Source organism: Chanodichthys erythropterus, chromosome 15, assembly GCF_024489055.1.
Source record: "Chanodichthys erythropterus isolate Z2021 chromosome 15, ASM2448905v1, whole genome shotgun sequence".
In the NCBI taxonomy this organism is placed as follows: Eukaryota; Metazoa; Chordata; class Actinopteri; order Cypriniformes; family Xenocyprididae; genus Chanodichthys; species Chanodichthys erythropterus.
This window is the reverse complement of record NC_090235.1, coordinates 5904969-5931918: the sequence shown is the minus strand read 5'-3', so window position 1 is coordinate 5931918 and position 26950 is coordinate 5904969. Positions and strand designations below refer to the sequence as shown.

The 26950-nt window shown below is 40.4% G+C and overlaps 1 protein-coding gene across 2 annotated transcripts; it reads right to left on the bottom strand.

The window, feature by feature from the left end:
• Nucleotides 1–1405: 1405 nt before the first annotated feature.
• Nucleotides 1406–26727, bottom strand: LOC137037324 (nuclear GTPase SLIP-GC-like). Of its 2 annotated transcripts, none has more exons than XM_067411221.1 (19): nt 26677–26727; nt 18925–18958; nt 18747–18830; nt 18523–18631; nt 18184–18415; nt 17842–18057; nt 17462–17656; nt 17141–17319; nt 16775–16814; nt 16471–16560; nt 16298–16388; nt 6332–6468; nt 6075–6245; nt 5796–5956; nt 5526–5649; nt 5045–5153; nt 4519–4652; nt 4212–4296; nt 1406–2931 (listed from the first exon to the last, which is right to left on the bottom strand). In XM_067411221.1, the coding sequence occupies exons 2-19, from the start codon at nt 18935–18937 to the stop codon at nt 2888–2890; spliced, it is 2214 nt and encodes a 737-aa protein (XP_067267322.1). In that variant the 5' UTR covers nt 18938–18958; nt 26677–26727; the 3' UTR covers nt 1406–2887. The 2 variants fall into 2 exon arrangements, with proteins under 2 accessions (XP_067267322.1, XP_067267323.1); XM_067411222.1 differs by having other exon boundaries at nt 18753–18830.
• Nucleotides 26728–26950: the final 223 nt, after the last annotated feature.

The following is a 26950-nucleotide window of genomic DNA, read 5'->3' as shown; positions in this document are numbered from 1 at the left end:
TTCGGCAGCCGACGTGGCGGAGCGTCCGGCGCCAGGCCTATACTCCGTTGCATCCCTGAGAACCGGATTTAGGCTGGGTTCCATATGTGTGACCCTACGGGGATCCCATATGGCTTTCTCCACGGCTGCTCCTAGACGAAGCCCGTGTCTTTCCCTCTGGGAGAACCCATCTCTATCGAGTTGAAGTCACCCCAGTTCTTCCATATGTAGCACAGCCCTACAGGGTTAGTCCATATGTACTTCTCCACATAACTCCTTCGGGGAAGGATGTGGCTTCCGCAGCGTTCCTTCAAACGAAGGTTACGCTTTCCCAGCGTTATTCAATAGTCTCACTGAATGGGTTTTGGAACAACAGTGATCGACCCTCTCTGTATGTTAGCCCTGTCCCACCGTCCGCAGGCAAGGGGGTTCAGGTGGCTTACAACAGAGCGCTGGAGGAGGGCAGCTCCTGTGGCGCTTTGGTAGGGATTCCTATTCGTCGGTCTGTCCGACGTACGTCGAACGTGACCGACTGAATGGGAACGTCTCGGTTACAAAGGTAACCCTCGTTCCCTGAAGGAGGGAACGGAGACGTACGTCCCGTCGCCACAGGCGTTGTCCTGCTGATGCTGCCGCCTGCTGGGTTCGGCTCCTCAGCGAAAACCTGTAGATGCAACGCACCTGCTGCTTATTATACCCGCGCTGCGAGGCAAGCAGCTGATGCATATGATTGCATGCCAATGTGCATTGGCTCGTTTAGTTACACTCGAAGTAGATTGGCCTCTCTAGCGAGATTCCTATTCGTCGGTCTGTCCGACGTACGTCTCCGTTCCCTCCTTCAGGGAACGAGGGTTACCTTTGTAACCGAGACGTTCACTCAAACAAATAAATGTGGCATTTTTTGTATTTGGCTTTAAGTAATTGCAAATATGTTAAAGATATAAACAAGGTATGCAAAGAGTGCTACTTGTTATAAAGTTAAACCTACTGGTGCTTTTATAGGTAAGGAATTTTCAGTTTAAAAAGTGCTTTGGACTACTCTTATTGTATTAAATCTTTTTTTTTTTTTTATTGAAATTTAGATTTTGATTTAATTGCCAATAAATGATAAAAACAGATATCTACTTTACCGTTTATTTATTTAGAATGATTGCTTACAAATATAAATGTGAGATGTCTTTAATCACCAATTTTGTGCTTAGAAAGCACACAAAATGTGCACATGAATATAAAATTGTACATGAATCATTGAATATTGTTATTATCAGGGCCGTTGCTGGCCAAAAGGGTGCCCTAAGCAGAACCCCCAACCCCCTACACAAACTCAATAATATATATATATATATATATATATATATATATATATATATATATATATATATATTAATATTTAAAAATAGACCTAAGCAAACAACAGTCTTTAAAATGACTTAAACATAGGCTATATAATAACAATGAGGCAGTAATAAATGTTTCAACAAAAGTAACAAAAGCAAGTTATTTTATGTTTTTTTAACAACACTGTCAAAATACATAATGTAAACAATCAACTTACATGTGTTATATTAAATTCCTGCAGAGGGTGCCAGAGGCTAGGTGATTGTTGTTGTTACACTTCTTGCTATTGTTTTTACAGCATGATCATACTTTTTTAATATTTGCCAAGCAACATTTAATTTAATAATTACCTAAATGTTCAATTATTCTTTAATATTTGGCCACATCTTTATGATATAAATGCTGCAGTCTCTGTAATTTCTTTAACAAGAACATCAAAACATGCAGAGTCAGAGTGAGGGTAAATTTTTATTTTGAAACCGCGATGAACATTTAGAAACAAGCATTCTCCTATGTTAGCATAATCTTCAAGTGTCTGGCAAGCCTAACATTGTTTCAGCACCGTTTTTTACTCGCATTTGTTTAAGGCCATTTCACGATTTTAGTCATCAATAGTTCACTCAGTTTAGCTGCTTTCTAGTAATGTTGAAACAGATATTTGTACAAACAGTAGTTATTTTTAAGGAAAGAAATATATTTTAGTTAAGCAGTAACCTTTTCGCTATTAGGCTTATTGATGTTTCAGGGCCACCAATAAATTCATAAAGTAAAGCAGAATCGTGAGCAATCAAGCAGAAAGCAGAAGACGAAGTGATTGTAAAATTAGCAGTTTATGGAATAATCTTAATTTCCACGCTTAGTCAAACTTTGTCTGAAACGCACAAATCCAACAAGTGTTATTATACAACAAGCAATAGCAATAGAAAATTGCTGCTTCACAACATCGTTATGTGATGTTAAAAACCTTAAAATTAAGATATTCTCTTATCTATTAGTCGTGAAGACAAATATCTCTTGAAACCACACATTCCTAAGATTATTGTGCAACAATAAAAAATATTATAATATAGAATAATATAAAATGACAATGAATGAACCAATAAAATGAGTATATAAAGGGTTTAAATGATATTATAAATGAATATATGATTAAAATGGAATAAAAAAAATGGATTATATGATTATAAATGAATGAATGAATGAATGAATGAATATAAAATAAAGCAAATTAAATACAACACAAAAGTATGGTTGCTCTCTTGAAGCAAAATGAAGCAAAAACACAAAGGTTGCGACAAAGAATCCTTTGATCCTTGAAACCTCACAATCAATAGGCATATAAAACAAAGCTGATCCAAAGATTTGTAGTAATACATTTCCCATAATATCTACCAGCTTGAAAATTAAACAAAAAATGGCTATAAAGAAAATGTTTTGTAATTAAAGACAAACATTCTAACAAAAGCATATATTCTGTTAAAACTAGCAAATTACAAACTACCAAAGAAACTACCATAAATGTCATTTGACTTTTGCGCCTTGTGCTGTTCCTTTTGCTCGATGACCTCATTTAGACAACCAATTCTGACAGTTCCTCAATCTCAATGGAGACATCTAAAAAAAGACACATATTACTCCATGAAACATCAGTGTTGGTGCCAGGATAAATCACTTAAAAGGCGCATTATGTCAGAGGGGACACACATTTGTAACTGTACTCTAATAAATGTGACTGCACAAATGAGTGAAGAACAGAGAAATTCATATCTTTTAGACATACATTTGTACCCTAAAACATACAAGCTTTCAAAATAATTACTGTTTATTTTGCTAGAAAATATAACAATATATATAACAAATATAACAAAATATAATCATTTCGAACAAATTCAGGCCGAAACGAAGTTCATTTTCAGCTCTTTTTGGAAGTTCGAAACAGCTTGCCAAAGCATTTTTTTTGGGAAAGTTCGCTCTGGCTCCTAAACACCTTTGAGCTACCATTGGAGCCTTTATGCGTCAACCTTTGCGGGCAGAGTGGCATTCACCTAAAGATAATATTGTGGGTAACTGGGACACCCGGTTTAACTTAAATCAGGTGCGTTGGGGAAAATCTACTACAGCACTTAGCCAAGTGTTGCATGGCGCTATGACTAACTGAATATTTGTATGTAGATGTCTTCAGGCCAGTCAAACGTGAAGTTTGGGGCAGATCGTACATAGCCTGAGTTACAACAGCTTCCTATTTCATGGCGCAACAGACTTTGTCAGGCCGCCACAGTTCAGAAAACTCAAGATGTTGGTCAGTGAAAACATTAGGAATCTTTTCTTTGTGCATTTGTCAGTTCAATAAAGATTTGAAAACAAATCACAGATTCTTAATTTTATTGCATTTTACAAAATGTCCCAACTTTTCTGGAAATAGAGTTGTGTATCTGACATGTATGTTAGTATCTGAAAGCAAAGTGATCCTGTCTTAGATTTATTTTAATATTTAATTTAGCAATGCAGAGGCTTTTTATACACATATGTAGCTGCAGACATAGTATACACCAACATAACATATGTGGTACAAAGATATTTGGTGTGTCCCTTATTGTCCTCCTGCTGATCCATCCCTCTGCACATTTTGTATGTCTTCCATATTTAAAAACACTTGATACAGTTTATCAGCTCAGTAACAGAAAGCTCTATGAACTGAACTGAGCATGTTAGATAAGAGAAACATACAAAATGTGCAAACCAGACACTGCCTTAGTGTACCCGAGGTCTCTTATCTATGAACTAAATCCTGCTTAGCTTCAGTGGGATAAGTAATTCAAAATGAGCATAGTACATTTGTACATTACTAACATTGACTGATTATTTTGTAATGTGATTGAGTAAAGCTTACTTACCCAACAAAGTGGTTTTGCCAGTTTTATAATGAAAGGGTTCCATTGATCTATTCAGCTCAGACTCAAGGGCATCCTTTATATATAGCTTTGCAAAGAATCATGAGAAGTTTGGGGTAAGACATGGCAAAAAACTCTGGGGATAAAATCTTTTTTTTTTTTTTTGGTGGAAATTTATACTGGAAATTGAGCAAAAATTGTTCAATATTTTATATGTTTTGATTGTGATTAATGTAATTTGCGCATTATGTTGGTTGGTTCAGAAGGCATCTGCAGAACATTTAAAAGCAAAATAACTGCATAAAAATACCTTTAAGCTATTGAATTTCTCAAGGACCTCCGTTTCGGCATCTTTGAACATGTCATCTTTTAATGACTCAATTGTGTCTGTCAGAGTTTTCTGCATTTTCATCAAGGTTCCTTTTCCTTTTACTTTTGCAGCTTCTGAAATAAGTATTAGTAGTATTCATCTTTAACATGGAGACAATGAAACGCTGTAAATAAAAAAATCTCTTTGCTATGCAAGATTTTATGTAGTATAAACAATTATATGATTAATAGCCATGGTAACATATTTTTCTGTTACTTTAGCTCATCAAAATAATTCAACTTTAATTTCAATTTGATTTTTTTAAGTTATACAAGATTCACCTTGATTAAGCTCGTTTAATATAATTTAACTTAAAAAGTACAGCCAATTCAAATTATACTTAAAAAATTAAGGCAGTAAGTGATTTTTTACAGTATACTGTATAATGTGTGAATAGTTACATTGTCTCAGTCATCATCTATTGGGCTTCTGACTGAAAAAAAAAATAAAAATAATGCTGACTTACTTTCATAGCCAGGAGTCATTTTTTCCTGAATCAGTGTTGAGATTGATGAATAGATTGGCCCCTTCTCCTTGACTACCTTTCTACATAGTGATGCCTTCAGTTTGTTTTCCTTTTTTAGAGGGTCAGAATAAATGAAACAAAGAACATTAAATAATTTGTGACAGCTGTAGATATGTAAATATGTTATGCTCAATTTAGAGGCAACTTCAATATCTCTTTACATGAGGTTTACAACTTTAAAACAGCTTTTTGAACAATATATATTTTATGAAGCAAATGATTTTATGCACTATCATCTCATATTCATGCTTAAAATAGTTTAAATTGTCAATTCAGTGTGCAATGCACTTTATCGATAAGGCGTTTCTCAGTGAGATCTTTCTCATTGATCTTATACCTTATGTATTTATGTGTAGACAACTCTTCTTATTGTTTTAAATTCATTTAATCTGAAAGACATTTGCAGAATAACTGAAGTTACCCGTGTTATGATGAAGTTCTGAATGTGATGTAACACAGAAGATCTGCAGTACATATTGTCCCTCTGGATGATATTGACTCTACCAATGTGTGCTTGCAAGGATTTCTCTGTTGTGGTATTGACACTGGATCAAAAGAAAAAAGTAGTGCGAATAATGGAAATGTTTATCTTTCATGGATCATTCACAGAATTAGACAGAAATATATATAAATAAGAAATATAGTAAAGAAAGAATATTAATCACACTCTCATAGCTTCAACAAGACTTACGGAAAAAGATCATTAAATTCCTCATTTATGCTTTCCTGCATGTGTGTAGCCAAACACTCGTTGAGATCTAGGATTGTATCCCAGTTTTTTGACCAATAGCGTCCTCTTTTGTTGCATAAAGCTTTAAGAGTTTTATGAAATCCTCTATTATCTCTTTGTTCCTGAGTTACAACACAAAAACATTAACTGCAGTAATGAAGTCAAAGATATAAATTGAAAAGGAATGTCAAATGTGATTAAAATATAAATGCAATATTTTGACAAAAAATGTATACTTACAGGATTTATCACTTCTCTCTCCGCAGTATCAACAGATAATCTCACTGATTTTTCTACACCCTCTGAAAGACACTTGTTCAGACTCTCATAAAGTTTGCCGAACTGAGAATCAAACTCTGTTAGTGCCTTCTTTAGATTGTCCTTCAGGTCTTCATTGACTTTTGTGTCAACCTGAAAATACATCCATGCAAATGAGACAATATTATTTGTTGACTGCTTTCTGTAAAGCATGTGCATTTAAAGCATATCAGTCATACCATTTCTTGGTTTGTGTTCGGTGCGAAAATCTGGATCAAGGACAGCACTCCCTTTGCATCATTTACATAATCTCTGGTCAGTTCTCGGTTAATCTCCTTGTTAATACTCTTCAGAACTTCCTGCAGTCTTGGTATTTCTATAGAACATTTTCAAAATTAAAATATTTTCATAGAATATTGAACACTCAAAAGTAGATTGAACTCTGTACATTTTGAATGTTTCCTTTTCAGGAGACACCCTTTTTCAGGTCTTGGATTCTCTACTAATAACCTGGTGACCAGGGGGGTATTCCGGAAAGCAGTGTTAACTTACCATCACATATACCCTGAACTCTCAGTTGATTTTAAAACTAAACCTTGCTTAAGGATGGTTCACACTGTGCGATTTTGGCCACGATTTGGCCACGATTTGGTCATCTGAGACAAATTTTGAAAATCCTAAAAGATTCCAATAATCCTAGCCTATAATCTGTAGTCTTTGATGGCTAGTTTGACATGTTCACCAACAGCCGGTCAATGACCGTTGCGATCAAATTTTACCTCCGGCGAAATTCTGGCAATGTCAGAAGATTTGGTGCACAATCCTCCAGTGTGAACATCAAATTGTCTTAAGCCGGGTTCACACTGTGCGATTTACAATAGTCCTTTACGATGGTTGCTTGTCAGACTGTATGAACATGATCCTCATGTCACACTGTGGGATCTCAGCTGTCATTAATGTCAGACTATGACAGTCAAAACGCGTTAAAAAACGGACGCGCATGAAAACTTGTCCGGAGTTTTAAATCATCAAAACATACACATTCGGTGACTGTGAGCTGCGTTACACATGGGACACATCTCTATCATTAATTTTGATCACGGCTTGTCTTGAAAAACGAAGACAATTTGACGTTCATCGTAGGAGAAGTCACACTGGAGGACTAAATGTAGTCATTAATAAAATTTAAGTTTGGTAAATGGAAATAGGAGAAATGGTGTAAAAAGTCCACACATTGCATTTAAATGAACACTCATTTTCATAATGACAGTCATACGTCCCCTTTTTTTAATTAAGTTATTTTTAAAAAACAGTTTGAGGACGCTTGGTGGTGATGACGTTGATCTGCGACATGGTGTGCTGTAGTCCGTTTATAGCCTACCGTTAGCCTTTTATATCTGACCACTTTATTTAGGCTTCAAAATCTATAAATGTTGTGTTAACTTGTAAAGATTATCTTGATAGACAAAACGTGTAAGTGTCATAACCCTTTGCTAAACACAGAGCTTATTTTCTGCGATTTTCCAAAAGTCTATGGGAAAAATGAATAGGCTTTCGATCAAGGGAACCCGTGCGCCGTTAACTTCCGGGTTGGCCTACAAAAACACGTCATCCCTGAGGTACTCTATACGGTGGCATGTCCTGATATTGCTGAGTTACATGTGTTCCTGGGTCAACATATTTTGTTGATCCTGGAACAACATTCTAGTCTGAAAATTTAGTCTTGACCCTATTCGTACCCTTAAACCTAACCCTTCCCATAAGTTATCCCAAAAATCAGAGGGAAATGATAGATGAATAACACTGATGTAGAGCCACCAATTCATGATTTTAAGCCTAAAACGTGTCCCTCAAATCTGATTGGTTGATTTGAATGTAGTTCCAGGATCAACAAAAATGTTGACCCAGGAACATGTTGAACTCAGCAATATCAGGTTATGCCTATATGGTGCTTAAAAAACGACTTATAGGGTCGGTTTTTTTGGAAAACATAGCACAAGCAGTGAGTGTTGTGTCAAAGTTCAATGTTAATCCAGGTGCTTCTCATCTGACTGCAGTGAAGAGAATTCTACAGTACTTGAAGGATACACTGGAAGTCACTCAAATATGAGTTTGATTGCCACGATCGCCACTCAACAGTCGGTAATGTGTTCTTACTGGGTGGAAGAGCAGTGAGTTGGCTCAGCAAGAAGCAGTCAGCTGTTCCTGTTTCAACAGCGGAAGCTGAGTATGTTGCACTTAGTCAGGCAGCTCAGGAATGTGTCTGGCTTAGACAACTACTGAGTGATCTTGGAATAAATTCTATGCCTGTGGGGATTCTGGAAGACAACCATGGAGTCATTGCAATCGCAAAGAATCCAGTTGATCATTCAAGAACTAAGCACATCCGTTATCATTACATTCGTGAATGTGTCCAGAATGGACAAATACAACTGAGATACTGTCCTACAGATGACATGAAGGCAGATAACTTGACCAAGACATTGGTAAGACAGAAGTTTGAGTATATTAGGAGTGAGATTGGACTTTATATGTATTTTTGTTTAGTGTTAAATCTGTTACGATGTAAAACGTCTCGGTTACAAAGGTAACCCTCGTTCCCTGAAGGAGGGAACGGAGACGTACGTCGGACAGACCGACGAATAGGAATCTCGCTAGAGAGGCCAATCTACTTCGAGTGTAACTAAACGAGCCAATGCACATTGGCATGCAATCATATGCATCAGCTGCTCGCCTCGCAGCGCGGGTATATAATGAGCAGCAGGTGCGTTGCAGCTTCAGGTTTTCGCTGAGGAGCCGAACCGGATAGGCGGCAGCATCAGCGGGGTACAGCGACTGTGGCGACGGGACGTACGTCTCCGTTCCCTCCTTCAGGGAACGAGGGTTACCTTTGTAACCGAGACGTTCCCATTCAGTCGGTCACGTTCGACGTACGTCGGACAGACCGACGAATAGGAATCCCTACCAAAGCGCCACAGGAGCTGCCCCCTTCCAGCGCTCTGTTGCAAGCCACCTGAACCCCCTTGCCTGAGGATGGTGGGACAGGGCTAACACAGAGAGAGTCGATCACTGCTGTTCCCCAAAACCCATTCAGTGAGACTATTGGATAACGCTGGGAAAGCGTACCCTTCGCTGGGAAAGGAACGCTGCGGAAGCCACATCCTTCCCCGAAGAAGTTATGTGGAGAAGTACATATGGACTAACCCTGTAGGGCTGTGCTACATATGGAAGAGCTGGGGTGACTCCAACCCGATGAAGGGTAGGTTCTCCCAGAGGGAAAGACACGGGCTTCGTTTAGGAGCAACCGTGGAACCAACCATATGGGATCCCCGTAGGGTCACACATATGGAACCCAGCCTAAACCCGGTTCTCAAGGATACAACGGAGTATAGGCCTGGCGCCAGACGCTCCGCCACGTCGGCTGCCGAAGGGATATCGGAGGACTCGACAGGGTCTGCCTTGTAGGGACTCTCTGGAGAAAAGAAGCGCATGTAGTGCAGCAAGCCGACACTAAGCCGGGGCCTCTCCGTGCCTCTGACCTGTGGCGAGAACATGGGAGGAGACCGGCTCGACACGAAGGCTATAGTATCTAGCGAACGTGTTAGGTGTCGCCCAGCCCGCAGCTCTACAAATGTCTGTCAGCGAGGCGCCACGAGCCAGCGCCCAGGAGGATGCGACACCTCTCGTGGAGTGAGCATGCAACCTGAGCGGGCAGGGCACACCCTGAGCTTGGTAAGCCAGGGCGATGGCATCCACTATCCAGTGGGCCATCCTCTGCTTGGAGACAGCCTTTCCCTTCTGCTGGCCTCCATAACAGACAAGAGCTGGTCTGAGGTCCTGAGGCTTTAGGTTCTGTCTATGTACAGTCGCAAAGCGCGGACTGGACAGAGTAAAGCCAGGGCTGGGTCTGCCTCCTCCGAGGGCAGCGCTTGCAGGCTCACCACCTGGTCCCTGAAGGGACTGGTAGGAACCTTGGGCACATAGCCAGGCCGGGGTCTTAGTACCACGTGGCTATCACCCGGCCCGAACTCCAGGCACGATTCGTCGACCGAAAATGACTGCAGGTCCCCTACCCTCTTGATGGAGGCCAATGCCACCAGCAGCAAAGTCTTCATAGACAGAATCTTTAAGTCTACTGACAGCAAAGGCTCAAAGGGAGCAATCTGAAGTGCTCTCAGCACCAGAGTGAGGTCCCAAGAGGGTATGGAGAGGGGACGAGAAGGATTTAACCGTCTCGCCCCCTAAGGAACCTGATGACCAGGTCGTGCTGACCAACAGATTTGCCATCTAAGTGGTCGTGGTAAGCGGATATAGCAGCAGTATGGACTTTTGAGGGTGGAGGGGGGACAGCCTACGCTCCAACCCTACTGCAAGAAGGAAAGCACGACTCTGATCGAGCATCTTCGGGGGTCTTCCCGGCGAGAAGAGCACCACTCGACGAACAGGTTCCACTTTGGAGGCGTAAGCACGTCTCGTAGACCGTGCACGTGCCGAAGTGATGGTGTTAAGTACCTCAGGGGGTAAGTCACCTAGAACCTCCGCATCCCGTCCAAGGGACCAGACATGGAGTTTCCAGAGGTCTGGACGCGGGTGCCAAAGAGTGCCCCGTCTCTGAGAAAGAAGGTCTTTCCTCAGAGGGATGGGCCAGGGAGGGGCTGTCGCGAGGAGTGAGAGTTCTGGGAACCAGGTCCGGTTGGGCCAGTAAGGCGCAACTAACAAGACCTGCTCCTCGTCCTCCCTGACTTTGCACAGGGTCTGTGCAAGTAGGCTCACTGGGGGAAACGCATATTTGCGCAGGCCCCGGGGCCAGCTGTGAGCCAGTGCATCTGTCCCGAGTGTCCCCTCGGTCAGAGAGTAAAACAACTGGCAGTGGGAGGTTTCTGGTGAGGCAAACAGGTCTACCTGAGCCTTTCCGAATTCTCTCCAGATCAGCTGAACCACCTGGGGGTGGAGTCGCCACTCTCCTGGCAGCGCAGCTCGTGATAGCTCGTCGGCCACACGGTTGAGCACACCGGAGACATGAATGGCGCGAAGCGACCTCAGATGCTTCCGACTCCACAGGAGGAGATGGCGGGCGAGTTGTGACATGCGACGGGAGCGTAGACCACCTTGACGGTTGATGTACGCAACGGTCGCAGTGTTGTCCATACGGACCAGTACATGCTTGCCCTGAAGCAGGCCTTTGAGGCGGCTCAGAGCAAGGCGTACTGCCAGCAACTCGAGGCAATTGATGTGCCAATGCAGATGGGGTCCCGTCCAAACCCCTGAGACTGCATGCCCGTATTACGTGGCACCCCAGCCGGTGGCAGAAGCATCTGTGAACACCACAGCATGCCGGGACACCTGTTCTAGGGGCACTCCTGCCCGAAGAAACAAGGGGTCCGACCACGGACTGAAGGTTCGGCGGCACTCCTGAGTGATTGGCACCCGGAATGTGCCGCGCTGCCACGCCCATCTCGGGACTCGGCCATGAAGCCAGTGCTGAAGCGGTCTCATATGAAGCAGACCGAGCGGTGTTACAGCCGCAGCAGCCGCCATATGCCCCAGGAGCCTCTGAAAGAACTTCAGTGGGACCGCTGTCCTGCCATTGAATGTATTCAGGCAGTTCAACACTGACCGAGCACGTTCCTCTGTGAGGCGTGCTATCTGCTCGACCGAATCCAACTCCATACCGAGAAAAGAGATCCTCTGCACCGGGGCGAGTTTGCTCTTTTCCCAGTTGACCTGAAGCCCCAACTGGCTGAGGTGTCTGAGCACCAAATCCCTGTGTTTGCACAACTGATCCCGGGACTGTGCTAGAATGAGCCAGTCGTCGAGATAGTTGAGAATGCGAACACCCCGTTCTCTCATGGGAACAAGGGCTCCCTCCACGACTTTCGTGAAGACGCGGGGAGACAGGGCCAGCCCGAAGGGTAGGACTCTGTACTGATATGCTCAACCTTCGAACGCGAATCTCAGGAATGGCCTGTGTCGCGGAAGAATTGAAACATGGAAGTACGCGTCCTTCAGGTCAATCGCTGCAAACCAATCTCGGGGACGGATGCACTCGAAAATGCGTTTCTGCGTGAGCATTTTGAATGGTAGCTTGTGGAGGCTCCGATTCAAAACTCGCAGGTCCAAGATCGGTCGTAACCCGCCGCTTTTCCTGGGTACAATGAAGTAGGGGCTGTAGAACCCCGACCTCAAATCGGCTGGAGGGACCGGCTCTATCGCGTCCTTCGCCAGTAGGACTGCGATCTCCGCACGCAGGACAGGGGCATCGGCATCTTTCACTGTAGTGAAGAGGACGTCCCTGAACTTGGGGGGGAGCCGGGCGAACTGAATCGCAAAGCCGACCCTGATGGTCCGAAGGAGCCAGCGAGACGGACTGGGGAGCGCTAACCCGGCTCGCAGAGACCGTACAAGCAGGACCAAAGGGACCACCGGTGTACCCGCAGCAGGGCAGCGAGGTGGAACACAGGGACGCGGCTCGGGGGGCTCTCTTTGTGAGGCGGCCCGAAGCGGCGTCACAGTGTGCTAGGCAACACTTACCTGGCTCCACGGATGGACAGAGGGAGCAGTCGAGGCTTTGGCTGCCCGCTGCTCGCTGCTGTCCACTGGCGACAGAAGAGGGGGATGAGAGTGGTGAGGTTTTTCTCCTCCCACTGCTCTCCAAACCCTCTTCAGACCTGGAAATGGAGGAACTGCTCTTTAAAATTTGGGTACCGCTGCCTCTTGGGTCAGTGGCGGAACAGAAACAAACCCAATAAAGGATTTACCACCTGGCCCTCCTCCAGGGGTGGAAGAGCAGCCCCACCCATCTCTGGGTCGCCCGTCTCAGGGGTGATTCTCACCAACCAGTTAAACAGCTGCAGAGACGGGAGGCGTCATCTCCCCGCAATGGATACAGCAGAGCCTGCTGGGCCGGAGTTTCTTGCAGGGGACGACACCCTTGGCGACGAGCAGACTGAGGGGCGGCCCAAGAGGAACTCAATGGTTTGTCATGGGAAGCTCCCCTATCCGCTACTAACTGAGGAGAACCGCTGGGCTCAGTCCTCGACAGTGTCACCGAAAGGCCACCTCGTAAGATGGGAGCATTGAGAAAGCATTTAGCTTGACAACCTCTCACACCTCACAAGGTAAGCCAGGGGGCACTTCTGGACCACGGAGGTGGACATCGTCTGGCTGAGGGCCTGCGCCGTGACTTTGATCACGGTTAGTCAACAAGCGCAGCTCAACCCCAGCACAGAACTACCCTCATGCAAAAAGAGTGCCTTGGCCTCACATGCAGGGTGGGTGTGGTCTGTGTACAGCCACCCCATCCAAGAGGGTAGTGAGAGAGGAAAAACTTATGCAGATTGGCACCTTTGGCATTCCATATTTATGGCACCAATATACCCCCATACTGCCAAGTTTTCCATGCACATCTGGAAGACCCAGGAAAGCATGGCTGTAAACTCTGAATCTGAGTCAGCATAAGCACACACCATTACAGTGGGCAGCGTCACCCTCATTTCCAGAGCATAACAGCACTCTCTCCGATGCTGCAATCGACGTCTGTCCCTCAGCTGGAGCTCTGAATGAAATGCTAGGTTCCCCTATGAAAAGGACCAGCAATCCAATCCAGAAACTGCACAGCTTGCAATGCGCTAGAGAGGGAGGGGCCCTAGGGGGTTGGTTCCCCGAAGGAACCCCTCAACCTCATGTCACCCAAGCCATATCAGCAAAGTAGACCTCTTCTGGTGCACCAGAGAGGGCGCTACAATGGAGATTACGCAAGGGAACCGCGCATCTAGAGCGCCGAGCGAGCGCTGGGTTGCCGTGACAACCCGCGCTGCAGCCCGGCAGCTCGACGGCACACGACACGCAGAGGAGCGAGAGGTTTGCTCTCGCTGATCTCCGCGGTCTCCCAGAGTGTCGGGCAGAGCCGCGGCTGTGCTTTTACACACAAGCGGCAGCTGGCCAACAACAGAGGGGACTCAAGCTTCCCGGAGAAAGAAGAGTCACGACCGGCGTGTCGACGTGATCATGTTCTCATATGAAAACATGAACACCCACGAACATCATTTCAGCACGCGCCCAGACATGCGAAACGGTGATCGTGGCCGTCAGTGAGGACAGGAACGATCGCATCCAGAAACACAAGTAGGATGTCGTCTTTAAAAAGACGCGAATCTACTTGTGTAAGCTCTTTCAGGGACTTTACTCTTTTAGAAGTGCTGAAGCACGCAGGGGAACGGCCACCGCAACACAGACAGGGATTGTGTGCAGCCTGTCATGTGCTTTCTCTCTCTTTGAAGGCGCTCACTCTTACCAGCCGTAAAAACGGCTTTTCAGCGCTCAAAAGCGCACCGTACCGGCCGTGAGAACAGCCTTCTGACGCTGTCAAACAGCTATTTGCTCAAAAACGGCAAACGAAACAGAAAAAGAGAGGACGTCGACCCCGCTGCTGTGCTGTTCGCCCGCACTCGGAAAAAAAAAGAGAAGTTCAACCAAAAGCTTGACTCGTCTTCTAGCAGACACTCGCTTGCAGAGAACAGGAACAAACACCGTTCGGCTCCGAAGCGAAAAGCTGAAGATGCAACGCACCTGCTGCTCATTATATACCCGCGCTGCGAGGCGAGCAGCTGATGCATATGATTGCATGCCAATGTGCATTGGCTCGTTTAGTTACACTCGAAGTAGATTGGCCTCTCTAGCGAGATTCCTATTCGTCGGTCTGTCCGACGTACGTCGAACGTGACCGACTGAATGGGAACTGCTAATGTGGTAAAAAAAAAAAAAAAAAAAAAAAGAACTAAGGAAAAGACCTTACTATTTACTGTGACACAACAATTCTGTTCTTTCTGCTTCCTTGTTGTTGTATGTTTTGACATAATAAAACACATGTGAGATTCTAACAGATTTGCTGCTTAAGAAACATTTATTATTATCAATGTTGAAAAGTTGTGTACATTTTTTTTTTCAGGAATCTTTGATGAATAGAGGGTTAAAGAAACAGTATTTATCTGAAATAAAAAGCTTTTGTAACATTATACACTACCGTTCAAAAGTTTGGGGTCATTATGAATTTTTTTTTTTTGAAAGAAATTAAAGACATTAATACTTTTATTCAGCAAGGATGCATTAAATCAATCAAAAGTGACAGTAAAGACATTTATGTTACAAAATATTATATTTCAAATAAATGCTTTTGAAATGTAAAAAAAATATTGTACACATATTTTGTACAATTGTAAACAATAAATGTTTCTTGAGCAGCAAATCAGCATATTAGAATGATTTCTGAAGGATCATGTGACACTGAAGACTGGAGCAATGATGCAGAAAATTCAGCTTTGCATCACAGGAATAAATTACATTGTAAAATATATTAAAATATAAAACAGTTATTTTAAATTGTAATAATATTTCAGAATATTTTCTGCATTTTTAATTAAACGAAAGTTGAGGTTATCCACTCACTTATAACTCGCTTTCTGCAATACCCCCCTGATTCAGGTGTGTTTAATCAGACAGGAAGACATACGGTGCTTCTTAAATGGAAGGTTGCATCCTTCCTAGACCAGTCCTTCTAGACTAGAATCCTCTTCAGCATTAAACAATATTACAAGACATTCAGGTGATTCTGGGGTGCGTTTCCCAAAGCGAACTATGGTCGCAAGTTCCGTCATTACCAATAGAGTTCAATAGGACTTACGACCATAGTTGGCTAACGATGTTTTCGGGAAACGCACCCCTGCACGGCTAAGCCATAAGAGTTTTTTACTTCCTATGCAAGCATTACAGTGAAGGTCTCTCAGTGGTTTACATGGACAGCTACCCATTAAGTGATTAATTTACAATAAAACAAAAGAAAACATAACTTTGTGTCCTAAATAAATTTTTGCATTGCATTACATAATGAAATTGGACACGCATGGTCTTGATTTGGTATGTGTGCAAAGAATTGTGGGTGACTGAAGGATGTGAAAGATATACTTGATGCATTCTTCAAAATACTCAATAAAGGACGTAATGCAAAGGCTGTTTTCCAGGAATCCTTCAAATTTAAATGGCATTTAATATTTAAATTGAAGTAGCAGCTGAGTAATGCAGCCTTCCATTTGAGAAGCACCCATGCAAAATGTGCAGTGTTTGAGAGGCTCCAAGAACAGGGTTGAGAACCACTGAAATACAGTAATGGCAAAGCAACCACACTTCTCACTTTCCTTTGGTTATATTACCTGTTTCAGTATGATCCATATTTGAATTTTGCTTGAAAAATGCCTTGGAGCTTACAGTAAAAACATCAGTGCTGAATTTCTCCATCATTTTCTTTAAAATAATAATAATAATGAAAATTGTGAAGATCACAAAAAACATAAATGAGAACAAATAACAGTATCAAAGGTATTACTTTGGTTCCAGGATTCAAACTTTCAAACTTTGTTTTTACTAAATCCTTAGTGGAGTTGTTTCTGTGAAGTATGCACACTGTTGCTGGATCCTGAGAAATATTAATAATAAAAGACATTTTAAGTGTATAACAATCATAATGATATGCAGAGGCTGTGTCACAACATGTTGCATAGCAACATCTTGGTATCAGGACTAGCTCTATAGCAGTTTATTCATGGTAACAACTGACAAAAAAAAAAACAATAATTTGCAAACTAAACAAGTTTAGCTAAAAAGTATAGTTTCTTTTAAATTTACCAAACCTTGCATCCTGAAATTTGTTCATTAGTCAGCCGTGCAGATCTTAAAATAAATAAATAAAAACATAAATTAAATGTCAAACAAGACAAGTGATATTTGAAACTGAAATAATTTATCATTCACTGTCAGAAAAAAAGATATGGTGCTAGGGGCAGTACCTAAGGTACAAAAGTGAAAAGGTACATCTTTACCCCTAAATGGTGCATATTAGTACCTTACAGGTACATATTAGTACCTTTTTACCTTTGTACATTGCGGTACTGCCCCAGTGACAAGCACTGTACTTTTTTTCTGACAGTGTTAAATAATAACATGTATGATCTTGTGTTGTTTCTTTTTTGTTTGTTTGTTTAATAATTTGTTCTAACCTTATATAGGCTGTTGGATAGATATCATCAGTCTTTGTACAGATGAAGTTGATGCTTTTGCATTCTCCTCCTGGTCCCAGGTCCTTAATGCAGTGCTTTAAAATACCCCAGGGGTCTTTGTCAGTGATTGCTCGATTGATATCACTTACAATCCACACAGAAGAGCACTCTCTCAGGATCTATGAAATTATAAATATTAAAATTTCACTACAGAAGGATAGCTATTATACTTGCAGTAGCATAATAAATTACACATTTTTAATAAGCACACATTTTCTACTGTTAGAATATGCAATTGTTGAATAAGAGTGTATTATTTACAGATTTCCACAGGTCATCTCTATTTGTACTGCAGTCTCCAGTCCCAGGAAGATCAACAAGGACAATGTGCTCCAAAAGTTCACGACAATTAGGAACCTTGATTCTCACATTCTTCACAAGCGGCCAGTACCAGCCACCAGGACTGGACACACTATATTGTATGTAACAAGCAACTTCATTGGCAAAGTCATATTTCTGTTAAAAGAAGTAAGTAATGTTGATTTAAATGTTCTGTTAAAAGAAGTAAGTAATGTTGATTTAATTAAGTGAAAATTCTGAATCTCAATGTTTACAGTTATTTATATTATTAATAGGTAAATATTTTGAAAAATTCAGATGTGAGGTATTGGAAATATTCAGCTTAAAACAATAAAACATACTTCACTTTTTGAGATGGGTTTGCGAGGGCTAGACAAAAATTTGCCAATTTCAGCAAATTTCTCATCACTTTTAAGTTCTTCTAATGTTTTCTTATCTGCATCAGCTCCATACAGTGCAGTGATCTTTTCTTTAGCGGTTTCAAACATTTCGTCATCCCTATCCTCACTTTCATCTGACAAAACATTGAAAAGATCTCGAAGCATATTGTCCCACTCCTGCAAACACACAAAGCATCCAATACAATAAATAATAATAAAAAAATTTAATTACAATCATTTTGAATGTTAAAGTTAAAATAAAATCATGGTAAAATTAGTACTATAATACTGAAGTACTAAAACCTCTACAGAGAAGAGTTCAATCTCTGCTATGTAGTTGGAGTCATCCAGATTGGCTTCCACTTGAGTAAAAACGGCTGTACAGGCACCTGAACTTCCAGGTGGTAGTAGATCCTCTTCTCCCAGGACTGCATTTAATAAGGAGCTCTTTCCATTTCCTGATTTTCCAAAAACCCCTATGATTGCCTTCCTTTTGTTGTCTTTATCTATCTGATCCATTTTTGAAATGACATCTCTGTGCATTGTGCAGATGAAACAGAGGATCTGAGGATGCATGCTTCTCAAAAAAATCAAGTTATATGGACAATCATATCATAAAACTGTTTCTTAGTGAGCACTTACACTATATAGGATTTCAATTCAGTCATGGGCTGGTCTATGTTCTTTATGGCTTGAATTTTAATTTTTACGTTTTCCATTATCTGCTTTGCTTTCTCCATGGTGGCCATATCTGTGTCCAATGCAATAGTTCATGGGAAGATATTTTAAATAAACTGCATGATACATTTGATAAAAACTGGTTTGTTCTATACTTCACATCTTTTTGAATTATCTAATTGACTTACCTGTACCTGGTGTCAGTGGTGAGTTTGCACAGGCAATGTTATTTGAATCAGATAATTCATCATTAATACGTCTTTTTTTAGGCCCTGTTAGAGAATTTAAAACAAATACTTCCTGAATAACAACAACATGTAAAGCTGTGACACATCAATGAAGTTTTGAATAGAAGAGATTACATACCAGAGCTATCCATTATGGAATTAACAGTAAAAACCTTGAAGAAAAAAAGACCAAATTTCAGGTTAAAGACATGTTTTAGAATCGTTTTGGTTTCTTTCAGCTATATGAGAGTATGTAGCATGCTTAATGAATTCATTGTATTTCTGAACTTTCCACCAACAAAATTGTACAAACAGATTCACAGACAACTTTGATTGAGTTATTTTGTTGATGATGGACTGATGGTCTTTCAGTTAATTTTAAATGTGTTTATGTTGTTATTTTGGTAGAAACAGTTTTGTGAGCTCTTCAGTCAGCACTGTCAAAAGTAAAATTTAAAGGATTAGTTCACCCAAAAATGAAAATTCGAACCACTGATTCGAAACAAAATATTTGTAAAGTACTGCTTTGAATTAAGCCATTACTAGATACCGTTGAAAAGTCGTTATTTTGTTTTTGGCGCACAAAAATTATTCTCGTCTCTTTATAATATTAAGGTTGAACTACTGTTAGTTACCTTGCCGGTAATAGACCCTTTTCACATGACGTCACACAGCTTCTGTTAGGACTCGATGCAGTGCATCCTCACTTCCGTTAGTATAGTGCAATACTAGCGCGACTCGAATGAAGTGCACTCAACAGTTGTACATATGCCACAAATGTGGTTAAAGGATGACTGTAGTCGCCTAATTTCATGTAAATTCAAGGTGAGGTATTTGGCAGCCGCAGATCTGAAACAAACTTACCGATCAGAGCGATTTGCTGCTTGAAGTCGGAGGAGTTGAATACGTACTGAAGCCATACATACACTTTCTGCTGCCCGTATTTTGCAAACTTTGCTGTCTTTATTGCAGATGAAGCTGTTTATATATATTTGTGAAATAAACGCATGTTTCCAACATTTACGTGCAGTAGAAAACTTCTCATTCAAAGCTTAATGTACTACTTATTTCAGTGCCTGCAGGCCTATGTACAATGAAGATCAACATAAGCTTATTCTTTTTAAATATCAAAATCTATTTTTCCACTTTTATTTCGATAAATATGACATGCATAAGAATACAAATTGTGTTTAATATAATACTATTTCTACATGAAGACTGTTAATGTTGTAAAAACTGACTCCATAGTAAAAAAACATTGTCATCGTTCATCTCTTTATTGCAGAACAAGATCGTCGCATACAAAAATATACAGAGGATTTACAACAGAACTCATTGTTATAGAAGCATTAAATGAACAAAATCTAATTATTTCTCCAGGGAATAACAACTTGGGTAAAGTTGGTTTTATATTCGCACATTCGGACTTCTGATAAATTCAGACTTTCCAATAAATGTGCAATAAATTAATGTTTGCGAATTTTAAGCAGCAACATGATATTGACAACCAACAATTGTCCGAATGTCCACTGAATGTCCAATGTAGTGTGATTAACAAGGCTATTGAATACGGATGTCCGAATGTGCGAATATAAAACCAACTTTACCCAAGTGGAATAACATTAAATGAACACATAGGCTACTTCCGTTTTGTATTTTCAATACACTTCTTACAAATTATACAATCTTAATATATTGCACCAGTTCAGTTTAAACTGCTATGATGTAAAATGATCTAAAATCTTAACACTGTTAATTCTTCGGAGTATTGTATGTGGATGTGCTTTCAGGTGTCCATTACCTGTAAATAAATCTCACAAGAACAATATCCATTATCATAGCCTACCAATTTCTAAAAATAAAGATTTGTTTTTAAAGACAATATTTGTGTCATTCCAAATAGGCTAACAGATTTGTGTGGACACACAATCATTGTGATAAAACTCTGACAGCAATTCAAGGACACAACATTGCTAAAGTTTCTGCTCATGGAAACCCTAACCAAGGCAGTTACAGAAAGGAAATAATAAATATCATTACCAGAAGAACCCGTTATTAAAGCATTTTCCCGAGTTGCCGGCGCGAAGGTAAGACGGAACAACTGATACACTGCTTTGCGGATAGGTGGAAGTTAAAGGGTTAGTTCACCCAAAAATGAAAATTCTGTCATTTATTACTCACCCTCATGCCGTTCCACACCCGTAAGACCTTTGTTAATCTTCGGAACACAAATTAAGATATTTTAGTTGAAATCCGATAGCTCCATAGGGAGCAATGGACACTTCCTCTCTCAAGATCCATAAAGGTACTAAAACATATTTAAATCGGTTCATGTGAGTACAGTGGTTCAATATTAATATTATAAAGCGATGAGAATATTTTTGGTGCGCCAAAAAAACAAAATAACTACTTATTTAGTGATGGCTGATTTCAAAACACTGCTTCAGGAAGCAAAGGAGCATAAATGAATCAGTGTGTCGAATCTGCTGTTCGGAGCGCCAAAGTCACGTGATTTCAGCCGTTGGCAGTTTGACACGCGATCTGAATCATGATTCGATACACTGATTCATTTGTGCTCCGATGCTTCCTGAAGCAGTGTTTTGAAATCGGCCATCACTAAATAAGTTATTTTGTTTTTTTGGCGCTCCAAAAAAATTGTCGTCGCTTTATAATATTAATATTGAGCCACTGTACTCATATGAACCGATTTAAATATGTTTTTAGTACCTTTATGGATCTTGAGAGAGGAAATGTCCATTGCTCCCTATGGAGGCCTCATGGAGCCACCAGATTTCAACTAAAATATCTTAATTTGTGTTCTGAAGATTAACAAAGATCTTACGGGTGTGGAACGGCATGAGGGTAAGTAATAAATGACAGAATTTTCCTTTTTGGGTGAACTAACCCTTTAACTGAAGTAATTGTGAAAAGGGTCTATAGAGGTCTCACTAAGCCATCGGATTTCATCAAAAATATCTTAATTTGTGTTCCAAAGATCTTACAGGTGTGGGACGACATGAGGGTGAGTAATAAATGGCATAATTTTAATTTTTGGGTGAACTAACACTTGCAATGCAGGAAAAGTGACCTCTAGACTCACTTAAGATTTGCTAAATTAACATATTGTATCAACTCTTAAAAGCCTACAACACTTAGCAAAATTTAGTACAGAGCCTCTTGAAGATATATAAATAATGTCATAGCTGAAATAGTAATATAACAATTGAATAAAATTGAGTAAAAAGTAATGGTCTTGTTGTTTATACATAGGTAGCCTATTAGTATGTATCAAGGTAAAAAAAACATAAATTTTTGTTAAACGTATAATAGAAATAGAAGCTAAAATGTGCAATAGAAGTACTGATAACATCTAAAACAAACAATAATATGCATTTACAACTAAAGAAACGTAAAATATTTACTAATCTTTTATACCATAAAGATATTTTTAGTTGCTCTTTTAGCATTTTATAGATAAATAATTCCTTTACCCTACCACAAAACCTAAACATAACCATTTAATAAAGGATAAACATAATAGAAAAAATATGTAGGCCTACAATGGCAATTTTAGGAACAATATAGCAATAAAAAGATACTTAACCATAGACTTTTTCTTACAAATGAGTACAGTAAGAAAAGCATAATAGACTGATGACTGTGATCACAATCACTTTTATTGCAAAAATGTCAAAAGCGATAGCAAAAGTAGTCCAAATGACTATGTCTATATGAGGTAGGCCTGTGAAGCAGAAATCAAATTGTTAATAGCTGAATATATTCTCAATCCATTCAGTGAAGATGAGAAGCTGCTCACTGAAGAGCAAATGACTCCAGCAAGGAGTAGTGAATGTAAATGGGTCCTAATGGGTTGAGCTACAATTTCCAACCACACCCTAACCCAACCCACAACTCTATCCCTCCACCCCATAGAGACAGAGCGCATTTATAATCTGAAAACCACGCCCACCCGGGTGGGGTGGGGGCAATCCAACCGTCTCCATTGACTCTATTGGTTTTCAGATTATGACGCTTGTCGCTCTGTCTGCATAGAGTGCCCCAGGGATGACGCGTTTTTGTAGGCAAAACCCGGAAGCGAGTTAGCATTTTAGGACTTCCGGTTCTAACGCCGTAAAATCTATGGGTGTCTTAAAATCGGCGGTTGCTAACAAATTGCTAAAAGGGACTACTTCCTTTGGCGGGGACTTTAGACGTCATCATGACAAACAGGACATTTGGACAGCATTTCTCATGAAAAAGTGGATAAGTATTCATACACAACACAGATCATAATCAGCGAGCATGTTTTTAAATAGAGTTGTTTTCTAAATAAAGTTTGAGGAAGCTTGGTGGTGACGACGTTGATCCGCGACCATGGTGTGCTGTAGTCCGTTTATAGCCTACTGTTAGCCTTTTATATCTGACGACTTTATTTAGGCTTCAAAATCTATAAATGTTGTGTTAACTTGTAAAGATTATCTTGATAGACAAAACGTGTAAGTGTCATAACCCTTTGTTAAACACATAGCTTATTTTCTGCGATTTTCCAAAAGTCTATGGGAAAAATGAATAGGCTTTCAGTCGAGGGAACCCGTGCGCCGCTAACTTCCGGGTTGGCCTACAAAAACGCGTCATCCCTGGGGCACTCTATTAAGACATCCAGGAATTTGGAGCTGAACGTAATTTGACTCTGCAGTGAGTACCACCATAGCCACCAGATGACAAGCCTCATTATTACTCAGTTGTAACTCTGAAGCTGATATTATCCTACTCAGTAAATATAGCTACATCCATTACTATTTTGGCTTTCTTCTTCATTTATATTTGTCTTTCTTTAGGAAAAAAAAAAAAAAAGAAAAGAAAAAATTTGAGCAGGGAAAGTTTCTTAAATTTGGTTGATTTTGACACGAATAAAAAGATCCACGATTGTGCCTTATTTTCCTTTCCAGAAGTTGGCAGTTCACCTGCAGTGAACTTTGCAGCTAAGCAGGGCCGGCGCAAGCTTCAACTGCCGCTCTAGGCAAAACACCGTCGTGCTGCCCCCACATTACACTCACAATTAAACTCGATCTTTGAGGTGCATGTGAAAGAATTAAGGTTTTGTTTATTGATTTATTAATAAACTTGCACTAATATAAAAGAATGTACAAGCATGTTTTCTGATTTCTTTTCTTTTTTTCATTCTGCAATGTAAAAAAATAATCAACACGTAACCACTAACTACAAATGCAAACAATTATGTATTATATAATAGTAAGAATATCTCCTGGAAGATTTAGGAGAATTCCTGGTGGGCCGCTGATAAATTGGGCCGGCAGTAGCCTACTTCGACATAAAGACAGTTTACAGGACGCGCAAAGCACAAGTCTCTAGTTCGTTTTCAATGAGACACACGAAAGCCCCAAATCGGTGGTTCTAGCTAATTGCGAAGTGACGGTGTGCAAGCGGTTCTCACGCCCCAAATCCCGTCACTTGCGCGTGCACAGCTCTCCATCATGAATAGAGTTTATTATAATAGGCTATATGGCATTTATAAATATTGTGCACACAAAGGTGAGCAACGTGACTGCTCCGCTTTCTCTCACACACATAGGCGAAAATCTCACCGAAATCTCATTTGTTATTATCTATTAGTAAAAGACGGGGACAATACATTTTTTAATGTTTTTGTTTTTTAATTGTTGCAGATTCCCTATATCATTGCATTAATAATTATTATGATTTAATTTTATTTGGATTTTTGTTCTGTTTTTAATACAATTCACCAAAAAATATTACACCATTAACCAGGCCTAACTAAGAAAAAACTATTACACTATTTTGAAAAAATCACATTAGAAAAACAAAACAGCATAAATATTAGATTAGATTAATAAAACAGCATTTAACAAATATTTTTAATTATTTTGCATTTTAGTCTCATTTTAAGCACTAAGTAAGTTGCAAGTGTATTATTTTTTTATTCATACAGATCTGCTGCGTTGTGACTGGGGACGTTTAACCGGTCTAAAACAATCCCGCACCCTGTTATAAAACACATAACCGTATTAATTTAATTTAACATGAATAGTTGTTACTACCTTTTAAAGTCGAAACAGATAACGATGTTTCTTTTGATAATTGATGATGCTCTGCTCTGGTCCAGGTTAGCGGCGCGCGCGCGAACAAGTGTATCAGTGACAGTGTAGCTGCACAGCCCCCTCTGTTGGTGAATATAATCACTACATCATTGCTCCGATAACCAACAGGCTGCTATGTTGGTCGGGCTTTTTTTTGCGGAAAACGGGGACGTCTGTTCACTACGTTCACAAACCACTGTTAATTTTAATAGAAAATAGGCCTACAGTAAGGAGGCATGGCAGAAGTCACGCAAAGAGTGCTCCCTCCGTAATCACTAAAAAGTTGTCATATCTCACAAAGTTCTGCTATAATAAATGAAGCTGTCACATACTGAATCTCTTATTTACATAATGTCTAAATTTCTTTGTTTTTATGAGAGAATTTGCGATCGTGCAAATTCAGTCCACTCACCGCTCAAAACGCCAGTTTTTCAGTGATATGCTGCTCTAGGTTGGGGCGGGGTTTGGTAGTCAGTAGAATGAGGGAAAGATAATTTAGATTTAGAATAACTAATCGGGTGATAACTTTTTGATATAAGTGAAATAATTCCAAACGAATGTCCCAAATGAATGTTGATTAATTAACTTAAAAACTAAATCCCTCTCCTTTTTGCCGCCCTAGTGTGCTGCCGCCCTAGGCAGCTGCCTAGTTCGCCTATGGGCACGCGCCGGCCCTGCAGCTAAGAGATATTCCTGCCCTTTTTTTCTGCTCAGTAAAGCACATTCCACAAACAATGCAGTCTGATATAACACCAAATATAGAACATTTATTCACAAGACCAGCGCGGTAATCTACAAGAAACTGATCAATGTAAACTAACTGTCATAAAACTTTGAACGGCGGGCACTGACGTCACTGCCATTACACGATAGGCTGAGAGGTGCCGTATGTGATCCAAGTTTCGCTTTCTCCAATGGGATACACTCTCTTATGTTCCTATAACTTCCTATCTTCCTATAACAATCTCTGGTAAGTTACCACTCCTTGGGAAATATGAGCGTTTGACATCACTGCTGTAAAGCCGCCTTTCCACTACACGACATCCGCATTGTCGCATTTCGCCCCTAACGGCAGTCGCACGGAACATTGAAATTGGTCGGGAAGCAACCATTTCCCTCTTCTTATTCACCATGGTAAACTGAACGATTTGATAATGAATGTAACGTTGCATGTGAATATATCCACACAAAGCAAATGACCCTCAATACATCTAAAAAAACAAAACAAAAAAAACATAGTAGATAGAACTAATAAACATAAAAATTTATCTAATAATTATAAAATATGTTTTTTCTTACATAATTATTAATAACCCACGTAGCCCTCGTACTACTCTCCACTGGAAATGAACGACTTTTGGTTCAACGGCTGTCGTTTGTCGTGTGCAGTGAAGCCTCGTGAAGCTGGCAGCGATTTTTTTTTTTTTTACGAGCGCGGGATTTTGGGGTTACGATTACTGCTGACTCGGCATTTTTGGTGTATTTTATGGTTCTTACAGCAGTCACAGCATAGGCGTAGTGAGGAAAAAAACAACAACTTTGTGTCCGACGGCGATGGCAAACAAAACAAACTTGTTTAACATTGTAATCTTTCCGTTGGCCGCAGACACATAACAGATAGAAATATTTTCATATTAAGAAAATAGTAAACCGCTTAATATACGCGATTGGAATCCACACTTGTAAAAATATATACGAATATTCACGACATAAATGCAGCAAACCATAAAGCACAATTAAACAAAACAGTTAATCATAAGTAGACTACTTACTGTGCAACGAAACCACAAGCTCCCACACTCGGCAGTATCTTAACGCGGATACACATGATCTTTTATAACATAAAAAAGAGGTGGAGACAGTATGGGATGGGCTATTTCGAAACACTTCATGAAGCTTCGAAACCTTTAAGAATCTTTTGTTTCGAAGGTGTTAACAGTTATAACCCCCCATGATGCAGGTCTTTCTGATTTTATTATTTCTTGCAGAGGAAAAAGCTAAATACACCACTCTATGCAAGCATATGGGAATTGAATCAGAATGCAC

Excerpts from the sequence above, each read along its gene's own strand:
- LOC137037324 (XM_067411221.1), bottom strand. Across the intron at positions 16,561-16,774 it reads AACAAATTTCAGGATGCAAG|GATCCAGCAACAGTGTGCAT; the intron begins GTTTGGTAAATT and ends AATATTTCTCAG. Across the intron at positions 2,932-4,211 it reads TGGCAAAACCACTTTGTTGG|ATGTCTCCATTGAGATTGAG; the intron begins GTAAGTAAGCTT and ends GTCTTTTTTTAG.